This window comes from Tauraco erythrolophus, chromosome 4 (assembly GCF_009769465.1).
Source record: "Tauraco erythrolophus isolate bTauEry1 chromosome 4, bTauEry1.pri, whole genome shotgun sequence".
Taxonomy (NCBI): Eukaryota; Metazoa; Chordata; class Aves; order Musophagiformes; family Musophagidae; genus Tauraco; species Tauraco erythrolophus.
The window spans coordinates 33,509,929-33,533,203 of record NC_141468.1 but is presented as its reverse complement, the minus strand read 5'-3'; the positions used below and the strand labels follow the sequence as shown (position 1 = coordinate 33,533,203).

The following is a 23,275-nucleotide window of genomic DNA, read 5'->3' as shown; positions in this document are numbered from 1 at the left end:
TACATGTAGACAACAGCCAAAAGAAAACAGAAAACTTAGAACTATAAACCAGGTTCTTCTTACAAATGCAATTCAATATAGCATTACATAGACCGATGTATGGTAAGTATAATTTTTAGCACAAAGTAATAAAAGTAACTGATTAAAACCAGTCCTCAATTGCAATTCAAGGAAAACATAAGAACAGTTGAAATAAACATATATGTAAGACATAAAATCAATTCTCTACAGCAGTCAGAATAAAAAGTTAGTTAACCAAAATCAGTTGTCATTTTCTGAAGTGGAATTCATAATATGGTTCATGAATGCATGCACCATTAGTCTAATGAAGCATTAGCCTAATTATTTTCAGCAAGAGTACTTTCTGACAGAAAATATCACCATCAATATTGTGGTAGGGCTAAACGTATACTGCACGGCTGTATATTGCAAACAGATATAACTCTGTTTCAAGCAAGGCTGACAAGTCTGCTACCATTTGAACAACAAAAGCACAAGTAAGGCTTTTAAATTTAAAGCAAAATATAAAGCAGTTTTCCCATGCAGTGACTGAAAGTTACACCTGACCTTCTTAGTGCTGTAAAGAGATGCTATATAACCTTTAAATTCCCTTCTTAGTTCTAGGCTTCCACATCACAAGGAAACCCACAAGAATCCCTACTGTTTCAATGAAATGTTGTGTAGGCATAGCATCTCCCTTCGACATTGCAGAATTAGGTCAACAAAAAGTCATTTGGTTGATCAGTAAATTTAATTTTTAATTTAATCTACAGCTAATATAATAATTGCCTGGCTTCCGTCCATTGCACAGGAGTAGAGTGCCTACCTCCCTCATGTGTTACATGTAACTACACAGAATAACAGCATTTTAATTAAAGGCCTGTAAAACACTTTCATATGAGGTAATTCTGATTTTCACAAGACTTCTTTTAGTTGGGCAAGGGGAGGAAAAGAGGGAAAGCAGAGAAAAATCTCTTTTCTGAAAAAAGAGGAACTCTAGATATCTGAGAAGAATAACTTATGATACTCATTTGATAAACACATTTATTCCTAAAATGAAACAAAAGCACAAGCAGTGGTGCTTAGAAGCCTCTCTCTCCACTTCAGCAAAGAAGTGAGATGGTTAAAACTCAGGCAGCACAGATATTCCCACTATAATGTCTACAAAAAACTCTTTCAATCCCAAAAAGCACATTAAACATGTTCCTGCAGACCTTGTCGTTTCTTATCCAAAGAAGCTTTTTACCATTTTACATTCGCTCTCAGAAAAGGTTGTTTCAGTCTTTTCAGTAGTAGTGCCAGTTCACACTGTCTGAGAAGCTGACATTAGTGTGCTAAAAATTATAAACAACAGAACTATTAATACAAACACTGATGAATAATACTAAGTAATAAAACTTGTAATAGATATTAATATTCCGGTGACTTTTCCTGAAGAGCTGTTAATGAGTTTGTGTACATATCTAAGAAAAAAAATACCATTTCATTGGCAACTCTGGCACAGAGGATATTTTTTCATCACAATCCTTCCAGCTCATTTCCCTTTTCAAAGAAAGGGGCAATGGGCAAAACCCCTCCATAGAGCAGCTAAGATTAAAAATCCCCACTACAGCACATTATTTCATTTCTCACCATGTCTCCTATAAGAAAAAAGGCACAGCAGGTGGCTAGTAAAATTTGTAGCAGATCTATAATGAGTCAGATCAAGCAGAGCTGGCAAGCATACAGGAATATAATCAGAAATCAGTGCACTAAAGCTTACTTTCTTTCCCAGAAGCAGAAACCATTACATTAAAGACTTTCAATGTTTTGGTAAATACGAAAACAGCTATTTCAAAAGAATGAGAGTATAAGCTAATCCTTTCTAGTTGTTTGAAGAATTTGCTTACCAGTGAAACAATGACAAAACCGAAGGCTCTCAGACATTGTGCTAATTATTTTTACCTGACCATTTTTTACTTACTTGAGCATTTTTTCCCATATATCACTGTCATAAAAGGCGTGGCTCCATCCCATTTTGACAGTTCCAACAATGACATTCTGCTTAAAAACATCTGATCCTAACTTGCGATACAGTTCTTCACAATCATCCAGAGGGATGTGGAACAACCCCAACATAAAAGCTAATATAGCTCCTGAAAAAGAAGTATTTTGAAATGTAAAATATAGCCTGGAGTAAGATTATAAAGATGGATTATCAATTCATGTAGTTCACAGGTCAGCAGAACATCTATCATAAAAAAGGACGATCAATTGACGTTTGTATCATTAAATTCCTGTCAGAAGACCACAAACCATGTTTTAAAAGGACATATACAAGACAGGAAGAGTCTACTTTCAAAACAGAACTACAAAAGGTTGACAAATGGCATTATTTCATTTCACAGATTTCACTCCTACAAACATGTATACGGCAGAAAGCAAATTCAATCTACTGCTTTATTTGGAAAGAGAAATAAGAGAAATCTATGCCGTGGTATTAAAAATATATTTGGAGCATTACTTGCTATCTGGCAAACCCTAAGTCAGTAAAGAAAAAATCTAGCATAATTCTGTAAAAAAGAAGGGAGTTTTGACTTGTTTGGAATATATTTGGTCATAACCATTTATAATTAGTCATTCATAAATACTGCCATCTAGTGTGGGCCTAAAAAATTATGACCTACCCTTGTAGGAACAAAGCAACAGCATCCTAAAAGCATGGTTGCATAATATCATTAAAAAGACAGGAAAAATACAATTAATGCACCACCACGATTCTTAGATATATTAAACTGAAAGGGACATACGCAACCTTTAAATCTAACTGTGCAGTACTATGAGGACATGTAATTAAGCACTAGGAATAATTAGGACAACATGATTTTTTCCATTTGGAAATGAATGCAATAGGTTTGAATAAAATTAATTTTAAAAGGAGAAAATTCTTGAAATAGAGTAAGAATAAAACACATATGCAGAAAGAATTATATAAAGTTACAGATGGCTTTAAAGGAAGCGTGGCTTTCAAGCTTCTTTTGCTTTCACAATTCCCACTACCACAGTAGCTGAGTGTCAGTGGATTGATGGTCTCAGTTTTTTGAAACGTAGCACGCATGCATAATATAACCTGGGCGTACTTGACCCAGCACAGTTTCATCAAGAGAAACTTACTCAACTGCCAAATCACTAAACGCCTGCATTCAACGCAGACTAAACGGCTAGTAGCAGAGAAAAACCGTTTTCCTTAATCACGCAAATCCTCTGCTACCTCTTTTCCTCTTAACCCTCCAGCACCAATTCTATAATATCATGCATTTGCTATTTTGGTGAACAGTTTCAAAGCCAAAGAGCCAAAATTCACACCAAATGCACACTCATTTTCACTTCACCTCCTGAGAAACACCACCAAAACCCGCAGTTTGCATCAGCGCACAAATGGCAGTAGACACTATCAGAGTCAGGACTTTGCTGAAACCTGCTGAGTGGTAAGAAGACACTCACAGGAGAGTAAGGTCACAATCAAAGATACAGCGCAGGCTCTAGCACATGGTCCAGTGAAAAAAGCTTCTGATGCTTCCACCACATCCTGTTCTGTATCACAGACTCCCACACGCCAGCCACCATCTCAGGCCAACACTTCTGGAGGAAAAAACACCTAAATAAAACCCAGGAGGCCAAGGAGTATATCTCAAAGAACACAGGGATAGAGCTGGCTAATGAGACATGAGATAAGCAAGCATATAATCTGAAAGGTAAAAGTATTCCCTCCTTATTCAGTACTAGTAAGACTTCAGCAGAAGTGCTATATCTGGAACTGAATGATGTTCTTCAAAACACATGCGGACCAACTGAAAAAAAGAAAAACCACACAAAAAAAAACAAACCAAAAACCCATCACGGCTCAAGGAAATCTGTCTATAAGGAAAGCCTGAATAAACAGGCTATGCCAAAAGCCTTTAAATGCACAGAATGCTGCTGCAAACAGAAAGGAAAGAATCTGTTATCCATGTTCCTGGGGAATCAGGACAAGAGGAAACAAATTTGAACTGCAACACAAGGATCAACATTAGACATTTGGAATTTTTTTTCCAAACGTCAAGACAGCAGATCACTAACACATCTTTTCAGAAGAGATATAATGTGATTCAAAATCTTAGACAATCATCAGCAGTGAAACACACACACCTGATCCTTCCCTTGGGAAATAAGGTAACTTCCTGAGGACGCTTCCGACTCTGTAATACCATAACTTGACTTATTTGTGAGTTCTCCTGAAAAAGAATGCTTCCTCCATCAGAAAAGTGTTTAAAATGCATTTCATAAGTGGAAAGAAATTATGGGCAGAAAAACTCAAAGCAAAACCATCAACACAGAAACACCCCAACTCTCTTTAAGGAGGCTCCTAATCTGCAAATCACTGAAGGCTGGGAGAATACATGGGGGCACTAGCCCTATGCTGTTAGCAACCTGGAAGGTATATTTTGGGGGAATATCCTTATGTGAAGTCCTTACACAAACTTCACATACATTCAAAACTGATGATTAAAGAGACCAGTAGAATGCAGATGTCTTTGTTACAAAATGCACTGGAAACAATATGCTTAGAGAACCTTTCATCACAGTGTATCAATGACGGAATCCCTCATACAATACATCTGAATGTCACTAAATATGATCAATATAGAAATATAGGGAAAAAAAAGCATATTTTTAAAATTCTTGGTGGAGGCCAGCACATTTGAAAATGTGGTAGCATTTACTTCACCTGATCATATACTCTTGATGTTACAAACTGCTCCCTCTGACTGAATCGCAAGTGCACCACTATTGAGAAGTATCTTTGATACATTTGGAGACCGCACAAGCAGCGAGAAGAACACACAAGGCACACCCACAGCATACCTGCAGATAAATTGTCGTCAATGGGATAAGCGCTCTGTGTATCTCTAAAAGCATGTCATGCTCTGGAGAACGGTGAAAATCACCCTCACTTACAGAACTCCCAGCAGCTCAGTTCACGGGGCAACAGCACTTCCTCCTCTCAGCCACTCTGCTTTCATCCTTGGATTTTTCCACAGAACAGGCACAAACTCAGTACAGAATTTACATTAACTCGGTTCCTCATAAGACAGTTTCAGTATCCATCGCTGCATTGCATGTGCTTGCAGATTTTCTGGTGCTCCCATGCCCAGATACCGTACTCAGCAATAGGCAGGTGACCTAAGTATGCAGGGCCAATTCCAGCATCATTACAGTGATCTTTCCGTGTGACTGCCTGCATTTACACCCTGCGACCACCAGTGAAGTACAGGGAAGATAACTACAAAGACAGATTCTGTGAAGCTGAATTCACAGCAAATGGGTTATTTCCAAATCTCAAAGGCAAAACAGCTAAATGATAGTAAGAGATAAAAAGCACAGTAGGAAAAAAAAAACACAACAGTATGCAGGAAATGCAATGCACAAGAGGCATCCTACCTTTCATTTAATACACCACTCTTATAAACCACAACTCATCCAGCTGCAAGGTTCTGCAAATCCTATCGGCATATGCACCACCAACACACACTGAAATGGAAGTTCACTGCTAGCACATGCTGACATATATAAAACCCCTCTCAGCCATGTCTCGTCACCTATTACTGCAAGCTGGACTACCACAGACAAAAGCCTGACAGTGTAAACAAAGCTTAAGAGCACTCATTAGCACTACAAAACTCAAAATCTGGTGAAGAATTTAGAATAAAGTTAGTTCTAATCAGAGTAGCGGAATGGAATTCTGAACACCAGGCCTCTCTACCAAAGATAAAAGGTTTCTATTATGATCGAAGGAGACGTTAGAGAATCATAGAATCATAGAATCATAGAATGGTTAGGGCTGGAAGGGACCTTCAAAGGTCATCTAGTCCAACCCCCCTGCAAGGAACAGGGATATCTCCAACTAGATCAGGTTGCTCAGGGCCTCATCCAACCGGGCCTTGAACGTCTCCAGGGATGGAGCATCCACCACCTCTCTGGGCAACCTGTTCCAGTGTTCTACAACTCTCATGGTAAAAAATTTTTTCCTAATATCCAACCTGAATCTACCTCCCTCTATTTTAAAACCATTACCCCTTGTCCTGTCACAACTGGCCCTCTTGAACAGCCTCTCCCCATCTTTCTTGTAGGCCCCCTTGAGGTACTGGAAGACCGCTATAAGGTCACCCCGGAGCCTCCTCTTCTCCAGGCTGAACAGCCCCAACTCTTTCAGCCTGTCCTCATAGGAAAGGTGCTCCAGCCCTCTTATCATCTTCATGGCCCTCCTCTGGACCCTCTCCAACTGGTCCATGTCCTTCTTATGTTGGGGACTCCAGAACTGGACGCAATACTCCAAGTGAGGTCTCACGAGGGCAGAGTAGAGGGGGAGAATCACCTCCCTTGACCTGCTGGCCACGCTCCTCTTGATGCAGCCCAGGACGCGGTTGGCCTTCTGGGCCGCAAGAGCACATTGCCGGCTCATATTGAGCTTGAGAAGTGTTTGGTCAGTGAAACCATGTTCCAGAGAAACAACCACTGACTGCTAAATTAATTAACAAATATTGTGCCAACAAACAAATTCTGTCTAACAGACCTAAACATTCTCCTCTTCTTTACTATTTCAGGCCTACTAAACAAATCTCTGAAAACACAAACATTATATCTAGTCATGGTGATCTGCATTTAATGTTATTTCTGAGTTTAACTGCATGGAAGATATGTATAATGCAAAAAAAAAGTTGAAGCATTTGGGTTTCTAAACTAAACCGAGCTGTTGAACTACAGCATACCTTTTATTTTAAAAGTCAGCATTACGCTGCTACTGGTCTAGCACAATTTCCAAAAGCTGTCTTACAAAGAAACTTATGCTTTAGATTTTCCTCCTTCCTAGGGAGGAGTAACTTAAAATTGAATCACACAGCAATTAAGGCTGGGAGGGACCTCTAGAGGTCATCTTGACCAACCTCCTGTTCAAACAGGTTCAATTAGAACAGGTTACTCAGGACTTGCTCAGCTGAGTTTTCACTGTCTCCAGGGATGGAGATTCCACAGTGTGTACAGGCAACTCCCTCCAGTGTCTGACCATCCTTGCAAGGAAAACACGATTCCTTACACCAAATTGTAACTTTCCATATTCCAACTTGTCTGTTAGGTTTCTCCTATCACTGTGCAACTTCAAGGCGAGTCTAGCTTCATCTTCTCTGTATTTTTCCATTAGTTGAAACAGCAATAAGGCCTCCTCTTAGTCTTCTCTTCTTAAGGCTGAATAAAATCAGTTTTTGCACTCTCTCTCTATATATCATGACCTCCAGTTCCCTGACCATCCAACTTGGGCCTCTGCCAGACTCACCCAGTAGGTACAAGAACGTACCCAACAGATTGAGGGTCTACTGAGGAGCCAAAAGGTAGACATGCAGTGGCCAAACAGAGACTCTCAATCTGCTGGGTGCGTTCAAGCCAACATGTGGTCCGCTTTCTTTGCTGCAACAGCATGCTGATGAGTCATGTTCATCTTGTTCCAACAGGACCAGATCTTTTCCTGCAAAGCTGGTTTCTAGCCAGTCGGCCCACCTGAGATAGTGGGCTTGGTACTTGGCTTTACTGAACCTTAGGTGGTTCCTATCAAGCCAGTTCTCCAGCCTGCACAGGCCAATCTCAACAGAGGGCATCAATGTACTGACCACTTCCTCTGATTTAGTATCACCCAAGAACTTGCAAACATGCACTCTGTTCCCCTGTGCAGGTCATTAATAAAGACAGGAAACACTGTTGGCCCAGTATCAGTCCCTGAGGGACGTTGCCTTAGCTGTCTGTAAAGCCCCATAAATATCTAAAATATTATAGCTGCGCGCTAAATGAAGGTTTCACATTCGTTGAAAAAAATGACAAATCAGTTTGAAGTTACAAGCGTATCATGAATCGCCCAAAGTTCTTATTCACAAGAAAAAAAGAAAGACTTTAGAAATCACACCTGTACTTTCCCATCTCTCAAAGTCAGACACTGGCAAGTTCCACAAAATCTACATTTATTCTCAGATGTTCTTTTACTATATTGACAGAAAAATTCCAATGTGTGGCTCAATTACCTGTGCTTACACCACAAATGTAGTCAAAAAGTTGATGAACCGGCTTTCCAGTTAGTTCTTCCAGTTTTCGTAGTGTCTGAAGTGCAACTAAACCCCTGAAACACACAAAAAAAAACAACCTTCACACACAATGGCAGTTTTATCTTACATAGCTCTAATTAAGCCCACTTTTGCTTAATTGTAACTAATTATAACCCATTAACTACAACAGTAAGAATTCTGAATATTTCAGGGAACGAAAAAGTAGCAGAACACAATTAAAATGGAATGATGAATACTAAACATAAGGGATATACTCAGGCACATCAAAGATAGTACTCCACAGCTACAGCCGTATTGTTCTGTAGCAGAAGCTCAGGGTTGATCATCTTCTGTAGATGTAGACTCAGGATAGATTTTAGCTGCATTCACACCACATGGCACTTAAAAGTTTGGTCTCAACAGAGCTGTGTAATGCCCCTTAGGACATAGCACTTATCTGTTTTGCTTCAATTCAATGTGTCTGAAATAATGGGACAGATGCATTCCAGACCATCAGACTTGTGCTTCTATAGCATAAAACAGAGTATCCAGCACCCAAAGGTGCTAACGGCTGGCCTAGAACTAGAGAATTGCATATGGCAAAAGCAGCACCAAACCAATTACCACCTTAACAGATTCTGCTGAGAATGGCACCTCTTGCATGCTGCCCCCATATCTGTCCCAGCTTTTGCTGAAGAGCAGTAGCCAACTCAGTCCGAAACTACTACCAGCTGAACACCATCAATTAAGTGGCACGACAGTCAGTAGTCAGTACTCAGGCACACTTCCTGGACTTGTTTCACTTAGTGTTACAGATGTTAGATACCACTTTCCAGTAAGGTGTCTTATAAAGTCACTCCCCTAGAAATCTAACAGAAAAATTAACACCCTATATTCATACATATAGCGTCCTTCTTTCTACTTTGTAAAATCTTTATGGTTTACAATGAACTTTTGGAAACACAAACGTTGGAAGTTGTGACATACACTTACTCCTTATTGAAGACAACTGATTTTGATGCAAGTAAAGAAATACTATGGCTGGAAACAAAATGTTTGTGAAACAGTATTTCTGCAATGACTTCATACTTTGCTTTCTACCAATAAAGATGTGTGAATCAGCAAACGTTTGCCAACAAGATGTCTTCAAATATGCCTAAAAACACAGCTTTTAGTAAACATCAGACTTCAAATTCAATGAACATGCTTCTGCTACTACCTTTTACAAATTGTGGTAGGTGCATAAATTCATGCAGAACTAAAGCACACGTAACTAAGGACATGTGGTTCATAAATTAAAAAAATAAAGTGTCCGCTGTAGAAGAAGGATAAATCAACAGCATGGCTACAGTAGCTTCCATCACTAGCCTATTCACATTTGCAGATGAGACCAGTCTTGCTAGGGCAGGTCACCCTCCTGACAAGTACAAGAATGTTTTTGCATTACTAAGTCAACGCAATCATAAAAGTATAAACTACTTCTAGTACTTCACACCAATTTTGTATTTCTGAAATTAGACTTGTAAGCAGACTAACTCAAATAACCATTTTATTTACTTCCAAAAGCAGAAAGAGCCAAGCACTTAACTTCATAGTTAACTTTAAATGTTAAGTAATTTCATTGTCATAGGACTACTAATGCATGAAAATTTAAGCACGAACATACACAAAAATAATATCCATCACTTGGATAGTCAAATGTAACAGAACTGTAAACCATAAATTTAATCTTCGGGCACAAACTTATCAAACAGAAACTGAAATTTTATTTCCAGTTACAGTATGAAAAAGGCTGTGAGTATATAAAAACCCAGAGATTTTACCTTGTTCCTCCTCCATCAATAGCAAGGACTCGAATTCCCCAGCCTTTCACAGGGTCTGTATATCCAATTATAGCTAAGGTCTCTCTAACAGCAGCCTGAAGACTTTCATCATTTGCCTGTCTCAGTCGCAGCAGGCATGGGATTAATTTTTCCTATTGATAAATACAAAGATATTTTATTCTAACTCTATGTTTATATCAAAAGAATTCATGCTTCAATCTACTAGCTTGGCATTTAAGTATAAAAGTAGTATATTAGTTAAACTCAGAGGAAAACTTCTATAAATCTGTATTTACCCATTTCTCTTTCTAATAAGGGAAAGAAAGGACTCCAATATTATGTCATATATGCCTCAATGCTAAAGCAACTACCTATGAGAATTAAACAATCAAGGTGGAATGTACATCTTTCAAATAGCTAGAAAAGCTGTATTTACCAGCAGTTTAGTTTTATTGACTTTAATGTCATATTGGCCAAATATACATCCAAGTATGGAGCACATCAAGTACAGCCAAAAGCTCAGATTTTGCCGAGTATCACACTGCTTCAAAACAGGAAATGCCCTCTAAGCACACTAATTCTAAAACCAAAAAATTAAAATTCTTCCTCACACAATGCAATTTTTAAACATACAATTATCACAAAGATATAGAGTATTATAATCAAAATGGGAGTAGTGAATGTATTCTTTCACAATAAAGTAATTCACATCTATTCATGTGGATGCCCGACCTGTATCCTGCCCAGATGATTCATCTGGCCTGCACTCCATTCCCAAAGGTCTCTTTTCCAGCATTTCTACAAGCTATGTCACACATCTGTCACATCTTGCGGAAAAAGGCACGAGACTGACAAATGCTGTGATTTGGCCAGTATTGCTAGAACAGTCTACCACCCACCTCCTGTCCTTTCACTGCAGGAAAGGGAATGAGTAGGACTAGATTACATGAATTTATTTGATGGTTACACTCCACTCTTGTCATCTCTCTTCGAAGGAAGCATGCAAACAAGCATAAAAACTGTTGTGCATATGCAGATCAACTGTACTGTACATTCCCATCTGGTCAATTGCAACAGAGGACACAGTGTACGACCTTCATCTACCACGAGAATAAGCTATACTATCTATCCACATGACAATGCTGTATGCTTCTAAATTAAACATTGCAATCTCCTTAGCTAAACTACTGATAGTTTGCATAAGCATCTGCTTACACCAGCTAAAAAACAGCTATAAAGAGAGACATTTGCATTGTAATCTTTACAAACAGAAAATCTGACTAGCCCACGAAAGCAGAGAATGAAGTTTTATGCTATTCTACGCCAATTGTCTGTCAGATATTTATTTTTTGTCTAAGTATAGAGACTATTTGCACCTTAATTGCAACTCCTCTGCTCTCTGGAAATTCTAGAAGATGATAGGTCAGTTCTTCAACCCTGCTGATACAGACTCTTCGATTTGAGGATCTTCGTAGGGCTTGAACTAAAGCTCGAGTCCTGTTATCAATACTCACTCTTGCAATAATCTAAAAAAAGATAAGTTACACAAATAACATAAAACTGCTCTAAGAAACATGTACAATTTGGCAAGACTAATTCCAAACTGTTATTTTAAGATTTCTCAGAAGTAATGGACAGCATGTTACACTCGAGATCTACAGGTTCCAAGTAAGCATTGCTTAAATGTAAATGGGCAATCTTCCGATTCTTTCTTTACTAGAAAAATAAATAAAGGCAGCTCACAGCAACAACACACCAAACAAACACGTGCCAGCATGTACTCAGATGTATTTTCAGGGCAATCACACTAGTTGGACCATGAAGGAGCGTAAGATTACTAAAATGACAACAAAAAAAGGCAACAAGATCTATTTATATTTATATACTCTCTCTCTACATACTTAAGAAGTAAATATATGTATATTTATACACACACGTGTATACACATATATACACTTACATATAAACTTACATATACATAGATGTACTTATAAATATATATACATATATGAAAATGTATACTTACTTTTATATAAGTACAGCTATGTATATGTAAACTCACGTTACATATAGTATGTGTATATTCAAGTTTATATAGCTTTCATACATGTGTATACACATATATAGTACATATGTACTTATATGTTGTACGTACACATACAAATAAATGTATGTGTGTACATAGACATACATACACTTACATGCATGTAAGTACATACACAGGTATACACTTATCTAAGTACACGTGTGTATGTAAGTTTACACACAGGTAGATACCTATGTGTGTATAGTGTATCTATACACTTGTATAAAATATACATATACATAGAAGTAATACATAAAGAACTAACAGTAAACAAAGACTTGCCTTTTCTCTCTGAAGAGACAGATGTTTTTCCTTTTCTTCTGCAGTCTTAGCCTCTTTTGCTTTGTCCTCCTCATCTTTCTCAGACACTTCTTGTTCCATCTGTTTACTTCTTTCTTGTGAAGCAACTTTTGTATCAGACCTTAACTTGGGAACCAACCCTCCGATGTAACTGTCTACAAAAGCTTGTACACTGTTACTTGGATATGAAAGAAAGTTTGCAATACTTTTTTTAGTGGAAACTGGAAGAGTAGTATTTGTCTTTTCAGTACCCACAGTCTCTGCTTCAGGGGCTAAAGTAGCTGCTGACTTTTCTTCATTCTTTACAGTATTTTCTGATGACTCAAGCTTATCCGTCTCTTCACTTTTAGAGTCCTGTAGCAAAGCATTCTTTTTTTTCTCTTGATCCATAACAAAATTATTACTAAAGTACCAGTTGATATGATCAGCTACAAAGTTGTAAGTCTGTCCAAAATTTGTAGAAAAGTAGCTTACATGAAAAAGGTGGTTTTTAGCAGACGCTGAAACTTCTGGAGTATCTTGGTAAGTGCCACTTGAGCTTACTAACAGAGACTCCAAGTTTTCATTTGCACAAGTGGATTTCTTTGCAGCTGGGCCTCTGTCGCAATCCTCCTGAGTTCTGGCATCTGTGACTTCTTTATCATTTTCCAGATTTGCATTGGTGTTATTTGCATCTCCATTACTTTTATTTGCTTTTCCCAGAGTACCTGAGTGTGATTTTAATCGAGCTATCCGCGAAACCAGTTCACTGTGAGTGCCAGACACTGCCTTTGAAACAGATTCTATAGTATTCTTAATTCGTGACATGCGATTGTTCACTTTTTTAAGTCCTTTGGAAGAAGAAGTTAAAAGTTTAGAAAACCTGTAGTATAAAAAGTCATGGCTGTAAGTGTATTTGTTACACCAAAATGTTCTGCTTCTGGCCCATTTACACTGAGGCTCACTTGTATGAAAAACTCTCAGGTGAACGGCATGATTTATCCTCCAGCAGACTTTAGGTCTATACAAATACAGGTATTTGTTTCTTTGCTTCCACCAAAGACTTTTTCGGTTAGTCACAAAGAACAAATATGTATCTAAAGATAAATGAACTGTCATTACTTATAAATAATTTCACCTTTTCTATGTTGCTTGTCTACTTCATTCCAGAAAATATATTTCAATAAGTAAGTTTCATATCATGGTGTTACCTGAAAAAGAAAAAAAAAACAATAATGGAAATCTAAAACCAATAACAAGTTAAACTAAAATCACAGAGCCGCTTAAAGCAGATGCAGCTTATTTCTTCTCTGAGTAGAGACAAATAAACAATCAACTCAAACAATCTCATGGGAATGAGATTGCACAGGACATTTGGTAGTGTCATCCCAACATTTTAATTTCAACATTACTCCTTAAAAGCCAGTTTAGTCCGTCTTGAGCAACATGCAACACTTGTTGAATGCATTTAGTGACATATGTGAAACTGCTTGCTGGTCTTTCAAATAAAGAGAAATTTTTATCTCTTTAGCGAATTATCTTGTGCAGAGGCCAAATTATATTAGCATCCCTTTGCAGAATGCCTCCCAGGGGAGGACGGACATCAACTCTTTGAGCAAAGCTTCAGTATAAAGCTACAAGTTCAATGAAACGTTCCTACCCTAAGAGCTAAGGGCAGTATGTAATCCCTACTCTACAAAGAAAGGTGCTTCTTGGGTGGGTCAGAGTTTCACACAGTACGCAAGAGCCGTGCTGAAACTGCAGGATCAAATCCATGATTTGCCTCAATGGCAAAATCAGGCTTCTCTCGCCCCTGTGGCAAGTGCCAGAGGGGTCAGGCACGGGCCGACGACGCCGAAGTACGGCGGAGGCGACACCGCCGCCGGCAGCAGCATCGTTACTTACAGTTTCCTCAGCGGCTGCCTGAACCTACGCTGTGCCCGTCCCAAGCCCGCCAGCCCTCCTGCTGTGTCACCGATCCGCCGTGCCGCCTGCTCCAGGCCGCGGGCGCGGCGCTATATAGGCACACGGGAGCCTCCCGCCTCGGGAGGGGGAGCGCGTTCTGTTTCTACCTTGCGCCATTTCGCAGAAACGATTTCGAGAGCGGCCGCGTAAACAAGCGGCGCGTCCCGTCCCGTCCCCGGCCCTGCCCGGCGGCCCCACGTCACGAGCCCGCACCCACCCCTGCGTCACGCACGCGAGCCCCGCGTGCCCGGCACGCGCTCACCGCCCACCCCCTACGCCCCCCCGGAGGGCGACGCGGCCCACGCCGGCGGCGACGGCCGTACCTGCTGGGCCACGGCTCCCGCCCGCCCCCGCTCCCCAGCCCGCCGCCCCCCACTAGGCAGGGCCCGCCGCCCTCACAAGCAGGGCGGCCGCAGGCGCCGCGGCCCGCGCGGTGCCACCCCGGCGGAGCGGACAGGAGGGCGGCGAGAGTGACAACAACGACGACGGCGGCGGCGCGGAACACCGAGCTGGGCCCCGCTACTGCGCCTGCGCCGCGCCCGGCGCGCCGGAAACAGCTGCGCCGCCTCACCGGCCCCGCGGGCGGGCGGCAGCGGCGGGGGCCGGGCGGTGTGACGCACGACGGTCGCGCGGCGGAGCTGGGCGGGGCGAGGCCGTGGCGGCGGCGGCTGCGCGCGGGCGGCGGGGGCGGGGCGGGGCGCGGGGGGCGGGGCCGAGCCGGGGCGGGCCCGGTTCGCTTCAGCGCCGCTAGGGCGGGGCGGAGCGGAGGCCGCCGCTGTGCGTCCCGTCGGTGGCGGCGGGGCGGGCTCTGCCTCAGGCTGCTGGCGGCGCCGGGGTGTCGGTGTTGCCCGCCCTGGAGGCGCTGGGAGCGAGGGCGCTGTGACGAGGAGGAAGAGGAGGAGGAGGAGGCGGATTCCTGCGGCGCCCAGCTCCTCTGCGGCAGCTCGGTGCAGGCGCCGCAGACATGTTTTCCTGCATTTCCCACTTTTCCCACATAAAGCTCACAAATAGGTGTTCCTCATGGGTCTGGCGGGGTTAGAGGGGCTCCTTGGTGTTACCCGGCCAGACTGAAGAGCAGCAGCGGGCCTGTGAGATCCCTGTCTGCGTGGCCTGGCTGGAATACAGTTTTAATCAAGTCTCCCAAACTTAAGGGTGGTGATGGCAAAAGATGGTGAATGTGCCACGTGCCTCGGTGGGCTCAGGAACGCCTCCTTAGGAGGATAATGTTTTCATTTGGCGTTTCAGATTCCAGTTGTCCGCTTCTGCTCTTTCTCACGAATTAAAAAGTAAATTTAATTTTCTTAGCTTGTATTTTCTTCCCCAAAAGGGAAATTTGTATCCATTGCATGATGTAATTGTTATGTATTTTTTATAAATCGAACAGATTGAGCTTTATACATCTCTCAATGCCAGACATTCTTCAGGTCTTGAATATTTTATGAAAATTAACTGAATAATTTGTAGTTCCTTTTTTGCCTTCTGTCAATGTGTTGACCCTGGCTGGTCGCCAGGTGCCCACTGAGCTGCTCGGTCACTCCCTGTCCATCAACAGGACAGAGAGAGAAGGTAACAAAAAGCTCATGGGTGAAGACAAGGACGGGGAGATCACTTACCAAGTACCTTCATGGGCAAAACAAACTCCACTTAGGGAAATAAAAGTTTATTGTCAATTAATAACAGAGTAGGAGAGTGAAAAATAAAATCAAATCTGAAAACATCTTTTCCCTCCACCCTGCTTTCTTCCTGGGCTCTACTGTGCTCCCACTTCTCTCACTCCTCCCCGCAGCAGCAGAGGGGAACAAGGAATGGGAGTTGCAGTCAGTTTGTCATACGTTGTTTCTGCTGCTCCTTCCTCCTCAGAGGGAGGACTCCTCGCACTTTTATCCTGCTCCAGCTTGGGTCCCCCATGGGGCCACAATTCCTGCCAGCAAACCTGCTCCAGCATGGGCTCCTCTCTCCTCCACAGGTCCTGTCAGGAGCCTGCTCCAGCACAGGCTCTCCATGGCATGACAGCCTCCTTCGGGCATCCACCTGCTCCAGTGTGAGCCTCCGTGGGCTACATGGGGACAGCCCGCCTCACCATGTTGCTCACCATGGGCTGCAGGGGAGTATCTGCTCTGGCGCCTGGAGCACCTCCTTACCCTCCATCTTCACAGACCTTGATACCTGCAGAGTTGTTTCTCTCACATAGCCTCAATCCTCTCTCCCAGCTGCTATTGTGCCGCAGTTTTTACCCTTTCTTAAATATGTTATCACAAGTCGCTGATGGGCTCAGCTTTGGCCAGCAACACATTCATCTTGGAGCCGATTGGAACTGGCTCCTTTCAACATAGGGGCAGCTTCTGGTGTCTTCTCACAGAAGCCACCACTGTAGCACCTCCACTACCAAAACCTTGTCACATAAACCCAATGCAACAAAATTTTTGCACTGTTAGGAGGGTATCGAGGCAAGACGTAAAGGCAGTATTCCAGTATCGCTTCCTCAGTGAAGTACTCAGTGACCACAAATAGCTCATGAGACGTGTATTATCTAGGATCTTTTTGCACAGGAAAATGATGGTTCATGGGGTTACACCCAGGTGCTCATCTGTTCCCTCCTAAATGCTTTCAGAGTTGTTGCTTTCTGGATTACAGTGGCCTGTTTGGCAGGTATGGTCTGCCTGCCTTGTCTGTAGATGACTATACATCTGATTGTAATATCTAGAGATGGTTTACTCCTGGCAACTGTTTTAAGAAGCAGCGTCTTATCTGAAGCCACAACCAGAACTGGCTTTAAAAGGGCAGTCTGAGCTGGCTTTAAACAGGCTAACTTGCATTCTTACGGCAACAAAGAGTTAGGCAAAACAAGACCTACAACTTCTGTAAGAAGGAAGTTTGGCCATGTTAAGCTTCATGCTGCCAGGACACGTCCTGCCTCTCTTTGACTGGCAAATAAGGTCTTGGAGGTAGATGGAAGCTGATCCCTTCTACTTCACATAGCTCCTTCCTAAATGGTCATGCTTTCTCCCATAATACTGTAAAATTCTCTTTGCCAGCTCAGGTGTTCATCTCACCACTCGGATATTTACAATGGTCTGTCCATTCATACCTTTGCTAAGGAAAAGATTCTAGAATTTCACATTTCAGGTCTAATCACAAACCCGTCTGCTCTTGCCACATGGCTCTCCCCGAGGATGAACAGACCTGTCTCATCTGACATGTTCAGAGGCCCATGATTCATCAGGTTCTCAAAACAGCCACGCAACTGTCTGAAAGAACTAAAAAACGCCGGACAAAAAAAGATAAATTTCTGTATTCCCAGGCACAAGTTCTGCATCCACATCTTCTCAAACATTTTGCCAATTTAGCCTTCTCTTTACTGCGATCGTGACATTAAGAAGAAATGATCTCAAATTTATTTATTTAAAAGATAGGCACTTCAGCTAAGCTAATTTTGTAAGCTCTCTGAATAGTCAAAGGTGAGTTGATTCATCCCATTTGACTAAACACCTACTTCTTAGACAAGAGAGATGAATCCACCTGCAGTATTCAGAAGATGGCTAACTCCAATTACAGCAGTTTTCGCATAGTATGGAAATGATCTCAGTTATCACATTTTGAGATATATTTTAATTTTAATAAGATGTACATTAACTGTTTTAAAATACTTAAATACTTTAAAAATACAAGATTTTGTTGTGATTATTGATGGGTTTTTTACTGATCTCTATTAGGTTGCATACCCAGCACTCAAGCTCTGTCACAGTGGTCCCTTAAAATGTGATAGTTTCCAGTTTAGGACAGCACTGAAGGTAGTTTCATTTTAATGAATGCTATCCCTGTAACTTAATTTAAAAAATCTGAGATTTTCAAAACGTTTTCTCAATGTACATGTTCATACATGTTTTTGTAGGTAAGATACAAATTTTTGTAACTTAAGTTACAGATCAAAAATTGTGGTAAATCTTCCTGCTTTAATGAGAGAGAGTTCTTTGGTGTACATGACTTTTGTCATGTTATAGCCGAAGTGTTGTGACGTCCATACTACAAGTGAGTTAACTGTCTTCATTTATATGTATGCTGTGGGAAAATAACCGAAATTGGGGAAAATGGAGAAATACAGCTTTGCAAAGTTAAGCTCAAAGGCTGCAATATTAGAGCAGCTTTGAAGTGAGACACAGTTGCTGCTCCCAGGATGGACATTGCCTGCTGGTCAGATGAAATGAGCGATGTCCTTGAAGTGGGGATTAGAATGGTACAGAGGTACCATGGCTCATCCCTGTTATCAGGGGCAAAGAACATCTGGTGAAGATAACCGTCTAATCGCCATCAAGGAAGATGGATCGCAACTGTTGTCTCGGGAAATCTTGTCCTTTAGTTGAACTTTGCTCATTATAATGTCATTTTAATACCAAAACACACCTCCACCTCAAAAGCTACCCGGCTCCGGGCTGCGACCACCCTCACTGAGCCGGCGCCCTGAATTTCTTCTTGCCTATGCCTTTAAATCAAAGCAAGAAAAATTTACACCAATCCTAATAAAGGTATATATGACTAGAGTCACTCAAGCTCCACCTGAAAGTAAAGAAATAGTATAAAATGGCAAAAGACAAAGGGGATTTTAGGGAGAAGTCCCCCATTGAAACGTCTGGGATCAGTCGATGGGCTGGACGTCTCTTCTCCCCCCCATAGGGACGCCTATTGGGTAAGAGCTCTGTTTTATGTGCATTTACTTACTAACACCTTGCTAGCTACTTAGTATTATCACTGATCAGTAATAGTTTTATATTATCCTAATTAAATCTGTTTTCACAGACAGTCCCTATCACTGGCTATCTTTGAATCTGTATTCTGTCACGAGCATGTGTAATAAAACTTGTCATATATAAATTAAGTTTCTGGAAACTTCAATAATTGCCATAGAGGATATAAGGGATTTGTGCCAGTGCCACTGCCCGTGAGGGTCCCTGCTTGGAAAAGGGGCAGACTGGTCAAATTGACAAAGGCTCGAGGTAGCCCCTGTTCTGTCCTCTATCGACATGATATTGTGTCTTAACGTGACAGTATGCTATACTTGTAAATGCCATTAATTATTTCTAACATTCACATTTGTACATTTGTCTTGGACTGCTACTTGGAGAGAAAGTCATAATGCGTTATAAGGCAGTTTGATAAAAATTGGATATTTACCAGAAATAATTGTTCCCAAATTTGTCTTTCTAGAGTTCTCTCTCGATCTACGAAATATAAGAGTTTTCTATTTTCTTACACTCTCCTTCACTATAAAAGATGTTGTAAATATACTGAAATTAATTCATTCTGGTACTCCTTACAAAATTAAGTCTTACTCTCATTGCTATTCCAGTTGCAGAATTCAGTGACTTCAGCTTATATGTATTAAACCTATATAGAACAACTTCCAGGGGTAAGATATTAATTCTGAGAAAATAGTTTTGCATATACTTTCACTGAGCATTTGATACGAAGGTATTATATGAATAGCATTAAGCATATACAGGCAGGTTTTTATTTTTTCCTTACCATATTGATCATGGATGGTATCCTGGAAACACAGCACTGTCACCTAGGAGACTCAAATTTTAAAACCCCAAGTATTTCAAAGCGCTGTGATAAATTAACACACATTGTTAGGATTGTATTCTACTAATAATGGTATCTGAGATAATTGCTTAAATCTAACATCTTCAATTAAGCCTTAGGGAAAATGCTGGGTTTTATTTTCATCAAAGTAGTATAACACAGGCAGAAGCTGTGTAGTGCTTCCAAGTGTTGTTAAGCTTTGTAAATGCAGAACACAGGTATTCTGCCTCTTAACACTAGATGGCAGACAAAAATGGGAAAACATTTCCTTGTTTTCAGAGATAAAATATCGAAAAATTAATTTGCAACTTCAATGAACATTCACTGAAAGTTCTCAAAATAATAAGAATGAAAACCATTGGACACAGACACAAAATATCATGCTTATGATAGTGTGGATACTTTCTGCAGCCTTTCATTTGGCTGTGGTTTTTGGCACAAATACTGCAATAATAGAGTGGAACGTTTCTACATTATTTCTTGCTTTTGTATCTCCCTTATTTCCCTTGAATATTTTGCTTTTGTCAAAGAAGAACTAAAAATTCTTGAAGCCTGAGAAAGGCTTAAGCAACTCGAATAGAAGAGAAACTTTCAAAGAAAACTATCCTTGCCAGGTAGTTGCATGGTTGTGAAGTTGTCTTCGGTACATCCAAAAAACAGGCGATATAAGACTTTTATTGCAGCTGCTTAGTACTTTTGTCTTACATCAGTTACCTAAAGTAATTGGATTGCTTTGCTTCTTATTGTCATTGAATCTTAGACAATTAAATGGAAGCAACACATTTGCTAAGGAGGCAACTCATTTTCCTAGAATATTATAAATTGTTGTACAGATCCCACCAGATCACACCTGATCTTTCCATCTCTGTGCTGCTATTTTGGCTGCACAGACTCCAAGCCAATCTGGCTATCTCCAGTGCCATACTGGGCAGTGCCGGCAGCCTTAAGAGCTATGATCAGAAAAGACTCAAGTGCTTCCCATGGTGTTTTTCCTGTTGAGGTGGTTCCAAATGAGAAAAGGAAGTGTAGTGGGACAGAAGGGTAAGTGCAAATGTAAAGGTGACTTCCTGCCTTCTGATTAGGAAGTCACCCACAGAGATGGCCATGGCTTCTGGTCTTGGTTCCTCAGTTTATTGTCATTATGCAATAGCTTTTGGTGTAAAATGCATATATAGGAGCAAACACCAGACTGTGGCATTCCCCTTCCCATGGGAGTGCTTTAGGCACACGTCTACAGAACTACATTCATTTTTCCAGGGTTTCTTCTTGGTCGCATGAGTCTTCCAATCTTTTGTGCGTAGTCACCTCGTTTCAACAAGAGGAGAAAGCATTTTCTGTTCTGCCTTGCCAAAAAGTTGGTGAACAGGAAATTCTCTTAGGGAATCAGAAATGTGTATTTAAACCTTCTCAGGCTGAAAATAACGCTGACCCAATTTTCTTGCATCACCTGGGCAAATAGTCCATTGAAAATAGTGCTATACTAGATATTGTTGATGACCTAGTCCCTGTTCCTCTTCCCTCCTATTCCTGCTGTTTCTCCTCTCCCCACCCAGGGACCTCAACTTTTTCTCACCTCTTTTGAAAAAACTGGACAAGTCCTAGCCTGTTCCTTCAAGAAGTGGCTGTAAGGTGCCTTTAGAGTTACAGGCTCTGCGTTTTGAATGGGTAAAGGTACCTGGCTCTCATTCCTAGCTTAGAATCTGGATCTAGGGTTTAGCTACGCCCCTCTCTGTTCATTTTGCTGCTTTGCTAAGCTCAGGCAGTTTCCTGCTTTTTCACTGAATGTCAAGGTGATTGGATCCCTGAATCAGAGTTCTGAATCCCTAAATCAGGAGTTTTGATTCTGCTCAAGGAATTGGTAGCTGAGGTCTCTTACAAAACTAGCCTTGATTTCTTGTGCCTCCACAGCTCATAGTCAGTGGTCTGTGACCTTGATCAGTGCTTTTATGCGTTCTAGAACTCTAACTGCTAAAACTAAGATTGTACTGGTCAAATAATTATATAGTAGTAAAGAATAATGCAGTTGATTACTTAGAATTTGAAATTCAGACTCATGCTACAGGTCATATCACAATTCCTTTCAGCCCTCTGTGATTACTATAATAGTCATTCTGTTATCTTTCAGTGCTCAAGAACTGATAGATATGAATTTTGTTACTGCAGCGTCTGGTTGAGAGTATGATTGTGCAAGTCCCAGACAAAGTTCTTGGCATGAATGGAAAGAGGTCAAAACACGCGATCTCTTTAGGTCCACTGAAATTAATTCATTGTTTGCAGTTGCCTATTCAGTATCACTGGGGAAATTGAGTTGTTGCTATTTACTTTGTCTTTTAATTAAAACATTGAGATATATCTGACCTTTGCACCAGACCTTGAGGTATTATACTAGGTTCCATCTTTGCATTTTTGCGTTTATTAATAAGTCTGCTTAAAACTTCTCAGCTGTGGAAAAAGTACTTTGTCATTCTTCTTCAAAACCAGTCCATCATAGTTCCTTCTCTGGAAGTTGCACGTTACTTCTCCCTTTTTCTTCGCTCTGACCAGCCTTGGTGAGGCTCCTTACATGTCAGTTGTTTTCCACAGCCCTGGTGGCAGGTGAGCTCACAGGCCATTTAGTGTTCTAATACAGAATCCAGACTGTCTGGAGTGCTGCAAATGAAAAAGATACTTTTTGGAAGAAGCCTTCATACCTGATTTGTAGTGATTTATTTCTATCTCAACTTAAAGAAGCTTGATGAAAGTTGTAGAAGTATCGGTAAAAGCTCAGTAGTGTATGGGTAAACACTATTTATTAAAGTTGCACAGAATATTACAGCAGCAATGGGAAAAAGGCGTTATTTAGAGAATACTTTACAAGCTGTGGAAGATAATTCTACTACCATAATTCAAGTACATGAATTAAGCAAATCAGTTCTGGGCTTTGGGCCGAGTGGGACTCTCACTCACTGCTGTCAGTAATGTCTGTGAAATCAGAAACATACCCAAAGAATGAGGTCAGCACTGGTGAATAATAAAGATTTACTGGAACATGTTAAAAAGTTACTCTTTCAGACATAATCTCCTCAGGGATCAAAAAGAGGCACGTAGTAAAGTACGTAGTTAGTGGTACTGGTTTATGGTGAGTACCTGGGACATGCCTAGTTATGAGCCACAGGGGGCCCATATCCATTGTTTTTTCTCTGACTTTAATGCCTGTGGCTAATTCCTACTGAAGGATGCACTTAATTTAGGAAAGTCTTGTTCCAAAATACTGCCTAACAGTAATTATAGTAGTTTGGTGTGTTGCAGTCCTACGTTTTAAGGCTATAAAGCTGGATTTGATGTTGTGTAGCTTTTAATCTTAGTAAAGTAACATCCTCCTCCTTTCAATACACAGTTAACTTACTCATCTGGGAAGTGAACATAGTTTCGTGGAAAGTGAAAGGCATCCAGATCAT

General features: G+C 41.0%; 1 protein-coding gene across 2 annotated transcripts in view; it reads right to left on the bottom strand.

Moving 5' to 3' along the window:
• The window catches only part of PNPLA8 (patatin like domain 8, phospholipase A2), a 42,318-nt gene extending 27,717 nt beyond the window's left edge, over nucleotides 1-14,601 (bottom strand). Inside the window, exons 1-6 of one of the 2 annotated variants that reach the window (XM_086610677.1) lie at nucleotides 14,582-14,601; nucleotides 12,297-13,504; nucleotides 11,305-11,454; nucleotides 9,929-10,080; nucleotides 8,085-8,179; nucleotides 1,964-2,135 (exon numbers count right to left, since the gene is read on the bottom strand). In XM_086610677.1, coding sequence (XP_086466803.1) covers nucleotides 1,964-2,135; nucleotides 8,085-8,179; nucleotides 9,929-10,080; nucleotides 11,305-11,454; nucleotides 12,297-13,412 — 1,685 coding nt within the window. In that variant the 5' untranslated portion in view covers nucleotides 13,413-13,504; nucleotides 14,582-14,601. Of the gene's footprint in view, nucleotides 1-1,963; nucleotides 2,136-8,084; nucleotides 8,180-9,928; nucleotides 10,081-11,304; nucleotides 11,455-12,296; nucleotides 13,505-14,198; nucleotides 14,390-14,581 lie in introns of those variants that run through there. The other variant, XM_086610675.1, reaches the window with a different exon arrangement.
• Nucleotides 14,602-23,275: the final 8,674 nt, after the last annotated feature.